The sequence below is a fragment of the Hetaerina americana genome, unplaced genomic scaffold (genome assembly GCF_022747635.1).
Source record: "Hetaerina americana unplaced genomic scaffold, ioHetAmer1.1.p SCAF_1, whole genome shotgun sequence".
In the NCBI taxonomy this organism is placed as follows: domain Eukaryota; kingdom Metazoa; phylum Arthropoda; class Insecta; order Odonata; family Calopterygidae; genus Hetaerina; species Hetaerina americana.
The window spans coordinates 74597533-74609124 of NW_027286069.1; the positions used below are offsets into that span (position 1 = coordinate 74597533).

Here is an 11592-nt window from a genome sequence, read left to right on the forward strand (position 1 = left end):
TTATGAAAGAGAGAGAAGATAGTCGGAGATGAGAGAGTGGGTATGGAGATTAAGTGGAGACGAGTTGGAATGAGAGGGAAATTCATTTACTGTGGAGCGTGGACGAGAACTTTTGCTGCCAACAGAAAAGGAGGCAGTGGGAGTTGTATGCTTGTGTAAAAATAACCGAGTCACTAAAACGAAATCGTAATTATTCGTTGCATGTTTCATGCTGGATAAACTTTTATGTACAATTTGTTCAGTTCTTCGCAATCTAAAAACAGAATACTTCCTGGCGCGGAGTAGGATGGAATATGCTTTATCCTGCGATGACCATGAGACCATTCTGCATTCTGTAAGTTTTTAATTTATTTATAATATTGTATGTATTCCTTCAAATTTATTTTTTACTATATGCTTATAATCGCTCTAATATTATGCTTGAATTGAAAAGTTTTTCTTAATACCGACCGACGACTCTCAGTCCCTCGTCAAGTGTTTAATTTTCGCGACTATAAACATGATCACAAGTTTCATTATTCTGATTGCTTAATGATATGAGGCGTCTTTGCCCATCGTTTAAATTTTTCCCAAGTATTGGGTGACACATTTTTTATTGCATCTATGGTAAAAACGACGTTTAGGTAAATTAGCAGATACACGAACCAATCGAATTAAAAAAAACCAGAGTTCAGTGAAACTGAATCGAAAGCCGATTGTGAATCACTCGGTAAAGTTTCTGTTATTTAATTACCGATATCAAATCTCAGTTATTTCTGCCTATGGTATGCAGTAAACCACAAATCTTATTCGGGAACTTGATATGATATTTTATGAATATTTTACACAATGCATAGGAAGTCAAGATTCGAATGTCTCATAGAAGCACATGAGAGTATAGCAGTAAATATTTGGCCTCCTTATATACGATGATCTTCTTGCAAAATAATTTTTCTTCGTAAAAATTTTGGGCAAATAATGAATAATTATCTAATTTTAAAAAATGTGTATTATTCATAGAAGTAAAGAAAGTAAAGTATGATTGCCATTCCCACTGACTAATAAAATTATCATTAGGGGAAATTAATTATTTCTTTTTCAATTTTAGTAAGAAGGATATTCTTCAGATCAAATATATTTTAGTGCAAAGTTTTTTACCTGAGGATAAATATAATTATTATACTCGTAAATTAATGATTCTGCAGTGAAACTAGATGGGTCTCATATTTTAATTTTCATTCAAAGTTCATCACAATTTTTATGACTAGCGAAAAATGTTTATCATACTCGTAATCACGCACTCAAGCTCAAAAAGACCATATAATTTTTTTACTCTGTGTACTATTTCTTGATTTATAATTGATATGATATTACCAAATGGTGGGCGACTATTTTTCCTTAACATTTCCCCAAGTTTTTTTTAACTTTCCAGCCTAAGATATTGAGGTTTAACATTCTCATTGAATTTCAAGTAATTTTTAGTTATCATAGTAGAAAACCACAGTTACCAACCCGAGGATTGGTTTGATAGGTCAGGGTTTATCTAGTACTTGTCCCAACGGCGTTAGGGCAACGTAGCCAGATCCTTTCCCTGTGCCCGAAAAAGCTGGTATTCGAATGATCACACAGCTTGCCTGAAGCTAAGGGTGCCCCGAGAAGTTCCCCAGAATCGAGCTCTTACTCTCCAGTCACAAGCCTAGCGCTCTACCTCCGGACTTTCGGGTCCCATTTATCATAGGACGAGCCTATTAAAAATACATGTCCAAGTGTGCTCTATATTTTCTGTATCGATTATTTTAATATGTGACAATTTATTCTAAATTGCATATGGTGATTTAACTTTATTTTACCTAATTTTGTTGCTATCAGACTTTTTGAAATATTCATCAACATTGATTTGAAGATTACCTTAAATTATTTTAACGCATAGAATTCCGCGATGGGAGATTTTAAAATGTAAAGGGTCGTGGGTAAAAAGATGGCTTCTTTCATCAGTCCCAATAAAAATAATGGGAAACGAGGGAGATATGATTTCATTTTACCTTGATTCATCTCATATGATGGACCGATGGTGAAGGGTGGCCCAAATCTATATCGAATTATATCTAATTACTTATAATCGCTTCAATTTACTAACAATAAGAAATTAACTAGCTACGCACAAACGTCATTTGGAATTTTTGTTATTTTTAGCATGATGTTCATTAAATATTCGGACCCCATGAAGACCGTTTGGAAGCCATATTTTCCAAAATGTGGGTACTATTGATCGTACGGAATCGAATTTTAGTCTCTTGAATAATTAATACACAGACATGAAGATCACGCCGTGTCTTTATTTTTTGTTCAGTTTTTTATCCTATTTGTTTTTTTAGTGTCGCTCCAAAAGAGAAGTAGAACTTACGAAATTCTGTTAGTTTTATCATAATCTTCAATTTTGAACAATAGCAGATGAAAAAGCTATTTCCTAATGAATGATCAAATTCATTGTGAGAGTGCCTGACACAAAATGGATTGCATCTATGCTTCCACGATAACCGCTGAATTTCTGAACTAATGAAAAAACCAAACCATTAGATATGAGTGGGTAGTTAGATTATTCTCATTTAGTTGTTGATGTGAAGACGTCAAGTATTTTAATATTGCACTTGTACTTATAAAACTGTTTCTGAGATAATCCACAATTCTTTATTTAGTAAATTTTAGCGGTCATATTTAAACGCCGAGGAATATTTAATGTATGAATTTTTCACAGCTTGAACTTTAAATCTTAATTTGTAATTCTTACAAAGGATAATTTTAATTTAGAAAGTAAAGTGTCAACTTTCAATAATGTGGATGATCACTTAGTTTGAGGAGTATTATATATCGCAGATTTTAGCTATGGGAATTTGCCGTTTCGTTGCAGAACGTTACATTATCTTCCAAAAATGATATAGCCACTGTTATACGTATTATAACTATTCAATAGATGACAGGCTAAAGAAAACCTCGCCTTTTCAAGCACTTCGATTCTTACGATTACAAGCGTGCCCAAATCAAAGGTGATCATTAAAATGTTTATATTAAAATATTAGTTTATCACTAATGGAAGGTCTACTTGTAAATTATATTATTAATTGTAATTATTAATTAAATTATATTGTTAAAATTAAACGTAAAATTCATTCCAAATACATGAAGTACTACAGTGTGGCGGAGAAAGTTGTAATGAATGCATTCCACCTTAGGATTGCAACAGTTATAACGTTTTAAACTATCCATCAGTATGTAACTCCACATAGTTGCATCAGCAATCGCATCGGCAATCAAACCTATTAAAAATGCCAACTGTGTAAAATTTTGTGTTGAATGCTGATTAAAACACAAAAATCTTGTCTGAAAATAATTTTAAAATACAACTGGACGATGCGTCTCATTTTAGGGATATTGTACTGAAGAACGCTTCATGTATGAGCCATCGACACCTTAATTCTCTCTAGTCGAGATTCACCAGTATTTCTTGACATTCATTCTCTTAATAATGGGACCCTTCTTTGAAAGACTCAGCTTGTGTGTCTGTAATACCCAGAGGGAAATAGATCTCGTCCGATAAGAGGATGATGCGGAGGAAAAAGCAGATATTTAAAGATCCAAGAGGGAGGTGGGGTACTTGAGTCATACACTGTCATTGAGTGGGTGCCAAGAACTGGACACAATAGGATGGGCCGAGCAAGGGTCCAGCGTTCTCATCGAAGACGCCACCATTGTGCTCCACCTCCGCTTCCGAACGGGGGAAGTCGGGGAGGTGATTGACAGTCTCACTCGGGTAGGTAGTGTTGTCCGGATGAGGGTGGTCTGTTGAGGAATCCCTGTCGATCCCCCATCACTTTTCGGAGGCAGGAGTAGGTGGAATACATTCCATCAATTCCCAACACAGTCGACAGAGGGGTCGAGGAAGATTTTCGGAGGGACGAGGAGGAAGGCTTTGAAGGACGAGAGAAAATCCTTGCCTTGGCTTCGCATGACGTAGATGTTGCTCGAGTGGAGGGGGAAATAAAATGCGCTAAAAAATTGGGGCGTTTAAATTCTTGACTCGACAAGGTTCAGTTCCTTCAACGAATTGTGCCCAACCCTTCCGACCCTCGTCTCCTCGAAGAAGGGACGACGAAAATCTTTATGTACATTCAGTGGTAGGGACATCATTTCGCTAGTTTTATACATGTCGTAAACTTAAGAAGCTCGACTTACTGAGTTGACTACATTTTCGCACATCTCGCGGTTGGCCACACCAATTTAGGAAAAGGCGTTTAAAATAGTTTGAAGATGAGATTTGTTTTGTTGGCCATGCATTACTTCTTGAAAAATCTATTTTTTCTATTCAAAAAATGTGTGCATGGCATAAAATATTAATTATGAATGAAAAACACCAGCATGGCTCGAATTTCGTACTTTCAGGCGTCATTTGGTGTGATTTGAACAGATTAATGACCACATAAATAGCACTTTTCCCCTTGCTGACAAATTTATTTCCGACCTCATTTTGATGAACTACTTAATCTTCAAATGCAGAATGAGTCCGGCTCGCTTAGTCACTACACTCCTCACTACCACTAAAATAACTCATACTCATAGCATTGTGAGGTTAAAGCTGAGTATTATTAAAGGAATAAGTGGTCAATTTACTCTTTATGCAACTCCAGAATTGACTAATATCTACCACGCAAGAAACACTAAAAAATACTTCTCAATTTTTCCTACTGCACACGCAGCAGATAGAGAGGGTTTAGGTACTGTTTAACGTGCACGAACGCTTTACACGTTAGTTTAATAATTCGCAAAATACAAACTATGCCAGACGTTTTTATTAAAATACTCCGTTATTAAGAATACATATGTCCAATATTCTCGATTACTTTCTCATATTTCACTTATAATATAATTCTTTCGACTGAAGGATTATTAAAACGTTCCTTTTGAAAAATTGAGAATTACGGTCATTTGACGCCCGCCGTCCTTGCTTCGGCCGTTGACTTATCTTTTGATTTTAGGAAATTTCTCATTAGCTTGGTATGTTTCAAAGAGAGAAAGAGAGAGATGTGCTCAAGTTCATTTTACCTAGGCTTCAGATGCGACCCACTTCACTGGAAGCGGTTGGAAATAGCTGCTGAGGTTCAAAATGAAAGCAGTAAGCTATTTTAATGAAAACTCTTCCATCCAAGGCCGTTCTAACTTAGCTCGATAACGTATGTAAACTTACCTCAGATTCATAATATACAAGAGTAGCAGGGCGAAGTAGTCACTACTGAATGATCGTTAGATATCTAATTTAACAATGGAACTTGGCGAAATAAACAAGTCATGAGTGAATTCCCGTTATTTCAAATTTATATATGGTGTAGATGTGTAAAACTCCGCTTAAGTAACAATATTAATGATTGTACAACTCACGAAATGCTGCCTATTATTTTAGCTATAGTTATTAAAAAAAGCTATGCACTATTTTACATATAGTAATGTGAAAATTAATTCAATTCGAGGTACCTAGCAAGGTACCAGATTTCAAGATGCTTCCATGAAATTAAATCAAGTTTTGTTTACATATAAATGTAACCTTAAAATTTTCAGAAGTGTTTAGATGGGTCACAATATATTTTAATATTGAATATTTGCCAAATCGGTCAGAAGGGTCTGAACTTAGAAAACCTGTAAAAATAACTTCATTAGTTCCGGTCTATGTAACAAATTGTTATTTAATTTTCTATAGCTAGAAATAGTGTCGTGAGGAGTTACAATGGACAAAAATTCGTGATAATGCATTTATTCACCAGACTGTTGATTCATTCTCGTCCTGCATTCTTTGAAAATCGGTAAGAATATTCAAGTATGGTGGTAATTAACACGCAACACTCATAAATTATTTTATAGTTATTTATCACTTAACACTTAACAATCCCTTAGGTGTTTCTTACTATAAACATGTTAGATATACTGCAAATTTATATTCTTTGGCAAAATATATTTTAATTCACAGCTCAGTTAATAATTATTTTTTCTTTCATTTCAATAATCTGAATTCTCAAGAGAATACTTTACCTATTAGTCAGTGATTGCGGTAAAACTCTCCCTCTTGGTCAACCTTACAAAATTCGTAATCCACCTCACGTCATGAACTGCAGGGAATACGTAATATTGGCTAACCATAGGCTGTCGATTGAAAACACCAATGACAATGGATGTGGGTGTGGTTCTGGTGCTCTGAAGTAAGTTGAATATAATTCCTGATTAGAATTAACCAGGAACCAGGAACAGACCGAGGATTTTCATAACGCGCGTGAGTTATCGTTATTTGTCCGAAAGACAAGGACTGTCACTACTCTACAAAGTTCGCTGACGGAAAACAAAAAACGCGATTTCTGATGGTACCACAAGAGATTTGAGGTTGGGTCGTAAGATACGTGATCGCAAACTGTGCTACTGGAAGAAAATCGCGTTGTTGGTGGCGATAAAGATAACGCGCAAAAAGAGATACTCAATCGCGCTCCATGGCCCTCGGAATATTACATATATACGAAATTGTCAACATAGCTATCAAAATTTCGTTCATAACTTAAGCAATTTATTATAAATTCTTAAGTATTAACTTCTAAATTTTGAAATCCTGTAAAAATATGTGTATTTTACTGAATATGCTGAATGATGACGCTGAAGCCACTCGATGTCAAGTGTCAAGAATGTTGAAACTTCAATGGGGGAGATGCGGAATATGTGGTAACTCGAAGGTCATTCCTATGTCACGGCATTTTCAAAGAGCTTATCCTAGTTTTGCTGGTTTATTTTTTAGTTTTTATGGGTGTTAAATTAATACCCTGATTTATGCAATTCATTACCATATATTTCACCTTTTTAATGTTTGGCTGAGGGAATGCGTATTTTTCCACCATATGAATACTTTAAATGTCTAATTATTTACTTCATGGAAAAAGACAGCAGCATCCTAGAAAAAAATGACGCTTCTCATCGTGATGATACTTCAAAGCAAATGAAATTAACGAAAAAAATAAAGAGCCAAGAAAAATAGGGAATTTAATGCAATCTTAGTATTTAAAAGTTTTTTTCGGGAAACAATTAATGTAATTCAAGGTATTCATTACTTGGACAAATAAAATAAATCATCATTTACATCATATATTTCGGAAAGTATTCAGATTTTTAAAATTAAAAATAATATTAGAATAATCATTGGCCTTTTTTAGGGAACGTGTTGTAATTATAACTAAAATGAAAGTTAAATCGAATTTTTTTCAGCATTAGATCAATTTTGAAGAATGCTTATTTATCAAATCAAATTCTCATGACACAAAATACCAATGGTAAAATACAACATTTTTCGATCATCAGCTTCCCAATTACTCCATCTGCCAAAATTAAATCTAAATAAACTACTTACTATGTTCAATGAAAATTATTCATAATGAAAATTGTTCATTGTTCATGCACTCATGCAACTTCTTATACATTGAAATTACCATAAGGTCTTGTGGTGGTAAAGCTATTGGTACTTGTAAAGTCATTGATTATTTTCAAACAATTGTATGATATCTATTATATAGAGCATTCCCCTCTGATCGTGATATTCTCGCGTGTAAAATAGATATATTTCATAATAACCCCTCTGACATACACGTATATGATCGGGTGGTTATGTAAGTTACACACAAAATGCTTACTTTTTGTTAAAGATTAGCTGCCTGATTTCTTGCTCTATGCAATATAGTAAATAATTAATACAACATAAATGCAATAAATAATTGAACTACATAATTATTCCTGCTTGGATCGGAAATCAAAATCAAATAGACAAGTTTGATCAATCGGTTGCTGCAGCAATTCAACTGCGAAAAATATTTCAAGTTACGGACTTGTATTTATTCGCATCAATTAATTTTTGTTCTCGAGAAATTTCTATAGTCACCAGAGTATGATTGGTGGAGCGTCTCCTGAAGAACATTGAATATTTTTTATTATTGTGGTCGTTTCGAATTTAAAAAACGGCGATCAACGAAGTGAAAATTGCTGAGCGATGTGGAGGGTGGTGGAAAAAACAGGCGAGCACATCCACTCACTCTTTGCATAACCCGTAGCGAAGAACTTTCTCCCTAAGGATAATCGGCCTCTTTCCGCATCCACCTTTTACATTGCTTACGAACATCTCCCCGTCCATCAGCGCATCGCCGCAATCCCGTCCTCTTTTCTGTGGCGTTCCCTCAATGGAGAATTAAAGAAAAAAAATTCGCTTCCTTCCACCAGGCAGCGCGAGTTTCCCCGCGATCAACGATGCGGCGAATTTGTCATACATATGCGCGAGTCAGATATAAAAAAATTGTATCCTGTTGGAATACTCCTGAAACATCCTCAATAAACTGTTAGTGATTCTACCATTCCGAGTTGAAAAGGGACTGCTGATTCGTTATCATCAAATTAGTCTACGGACGGATTCCAAATTCTTGTTTCAGTGGAACGCAACAGACGTAAACCGCATGTGACTTGCGCATCCGGATTTCCTGGGAAAGGGAGTGTGTGGTCGTTTCATTAACCGCTTCGGTCACGGCTATTCATCTCCGGGCTCTCCGTCTCTGGATATCGTTTCCGAAAGCAAATCCTCGCGTATCTGTTTAATCCGAACGCCTACACAAATTCGAGGCACCTGTGAAAAAGGGGTTTTAAGAGAAAATAAAAGAAAACTGAGAATTTTGGTGCAAAATGTTTACCGCGCGACGTCATGGAAATTCGCGGAATAAAAAGAGTCGCAGCCCAGCATCATTTCCATATAGCTCGGCTCCTTTTCCTCACTTTCCATTCAGATATTTTTGCATTCCTTTATTTTTCCTCCAAGCAGCATCCTTCCCAAAGCCATATCCCTCCTTTTCAGTCTCTCTATCCTTCCCTCTCTCTCTTTTCCTCCGCGAAATCTTCTCTCCTATTATTCCCCGTTTTATCGACCAATCCCGTTCCTTCCCCCTAGCATCCAACCGCCCCACTTCATCCCCCGGGCGTCCAACAACCCTCCCTTATCGATCGCATCCCGGGCTCCAACACGCCCTCTCTCGGGCAACGCGCGCGCCCAACCGTTTGCGGATTGAGCATCCAGCCTCTCTCCTTTCCCCGCTTCCTTACGCTCCTCCCCGCACCCGGGCCTCGGTCAGCCGCCCACGCCGGCAACGACCGCACCGGCGCCGCGGGCACCAACTATCGGTCAGATACCCTCTTCGGAATCGGTAGAATTCGCATACTGACGAAATCCCGATGTGAGAGATTTCCTGCCTTCTCTCCCATCGTCGAAATTGGCCAGAGCAGTGCCTGACCTCTCTTAGAGTTTCTCTTAGCGAACCGTCGTATTTCCCTGCCTTCCCTCTTCCCTCGCAATGTGAACATTCAGGCATTATGACATTCATTATTTCTCTATGTTTATATTTTTTTTCTCTCACCGGGTGATGACGCAGCGAGGGTGGGCGCGGAGGTATCGCGGGGTCGGCCGCTTGCGAAGCACCACTTGAGCGAGAGCCTTCCTCTCATCCCCAGCCAGTCGGCGAGATAAACTGAGAGCGAGCCGGAGTCGGGCGGAGGGAACTTCGGATATTTTCCGCACCCTCCCTCCCGCCGCCCTCCCCTAACCTCCCTCAACCTATTTTCCCCGACGCCACCTCCGCCCCCTCTCCTCACCGCCCATCCCTCCTCCCGCCTCGGTCAGCTATGCTCGCACCGAGCGTCAGAACCTCCCCTCCTTTGCCCTCCGCGGCACCGCATCCCTCCGTCCCCGTTCCTCCCCTCTACGTCTTCTCCTCACACGCCCTCCCATCCTCTTCCATTCCTCGCTACTTCTCTCGCAGTATTCCTCCTACCTATCCACCCCCGCTCGTCTTTCGCTATCTTGATCACTCGCTCCTACCCGCTTTCCACACCTAATTCTCCCTCCTCCCCTCCCCTCTCGTGCAGTTCGCGAAACAAATCTCCGAGCTCGTTGTGGGTGAAGTTTCAGGACGATTTTTTTACTCTGCATCCCTCTCCCTCTGTATCCTTTGGATATATTTATATGGCTCTGCTTTCTCTCCTTCAGAGTGCTCCAATACCTTTATAAAGTTACTCACTATTATATAATTGAAAAAAAAATATATATATATATATATATATATAATCATAATAAATGTATAAACATAAGTATAAATATACTTATATGCATATATATATTAAATATTTTATTTATTGCATTTATTTTTCCGTATATTAATACTCTTCAATCATTATCATTCAACCATTTCTCTGGTTTATTGCATTGACATAGATACATCAAAACTTGGTTAATTCTTGTCCGAATATCTCGGCATAAGTCGAAAAAAGCTTTGCCAGTCTTCATTAACTTATGATGCCGAATTATATCTCCATCCGCCGCAATTAGCGATTCGGCCATCAGCTCTTGGCTAATTGGTGATCACATCATGGTCTTAAGTACTCGTATTTTTATTTTTATATCCCCGGACTCCTTCTGTATTGCGTTGTGTAATGCATTATGCATCATTTTAAGTACCTATGCATAAAGGTTAAAATTGAAGCTAAAAACAAAGTTTAGACACTATCTTATATATTGAATGTTCACATAAAATATTTTATTCTGGAAGGGATACACATTTGGACCGATTCATGAAATTTTGTTTGCACGAAGCATTTTGTTCGAAGTCAGGAATCAAAGCCGCGTTTTTCTGAGGAATCAATACTGCTTTATTTAAACAGTTGATACGCTTCAATGCAATGCAATGTTTTCTATCTAAGCGTGTTAAAATAAAGTGTTGAAAGTTGAAGCTGTATTTCTGATTGGGGGCATTGCATAAGAGGCCAGTGTTCCAGTTCGAATCAACAATGACGTGCATAATGCGGTGAAAAGATCAATTATTCCGACTTTTATTTGCCCTAGTTGACCCGTAAAATGAGCGGCAATGCACCATCATCTATGAAATTATTTGTCTTACATAAATGTTTCAGTCTCTGCCAAACACGTACTTACCTTCGTACATCTACGAGAATATGCGCTTTTCTATCAGTGGACGTTTGCGCACTAAACAAGAGGTTTTACATATTCAATTGTTCCCGGCTCAACCTTGTGGAAATTCATGACGCTTGAGCGTTGAAACCGGTTGTACGAAAGATACTTTGTATTCTTAATTTTATTAAGAGGTTTTACCTCTAATATATTCGGCCCCTTCCTTCATTGGGATAACATCGCAATTGAGGGTTTTTTGTGCAAGGAATGCTCTCAGAAGTGGATTATTTTTTGTCACCATTTCGAGCATCCGCTAGGTAAAGCAATAACCATAATTTTTTTACCACTCGCTCGGTGATGGATATGGATTTGATGAGTGTACGCAAAGGAACGGTGAGGATACCAGAAGACAGTTGAGGTAATGTTGTTTGGAATTGTTTAAAATTCTTTCACGCGTTTTTGTTTTTTTTACTCATTAACCCCTAATCTTTTTCTCTCTCTCTTAACTATTTCGTTCTCCGGCCCAATTCCACTCTTAAAGATTTCTTTAATCCCTCCGCTGCTCATCTGTTTTCCTTTCTTCGTACCCCCTTGATTTA

General features: G+C 37.6%; 1 protein-coding gene across 2 annotated transcripts in view; it reads right to left on the reverse strand.

Moving 5' to 3' along the window:
* sbm (L-type amino acid transporter sobremesa) overlaps window positions 1-11592 on the reverse strand; it is a 78470-nt gene that overhangs the window by 51704 nt on the left and 15174 nt on the right. Inside the window, exon 1 of one of the 2 annotated variants that reach the window (XM_071591589.1) lies at window positions 9447-9544. The exons of the other annotated variant lie outside the window; for it this stretch is intronic. Within the exon in view, the coding sequence (XP_071447690.1) occupies window positions 9447-9534 (88 nt within the window). The 5' untranslated portion in view covers window positions 9535-9544. Of the gene's footprint in view, window positions 1-9446; window positions 9545-11592 lie in introns of those variants that run through there. 2 annotated transcript variants of the gene reach the window in all.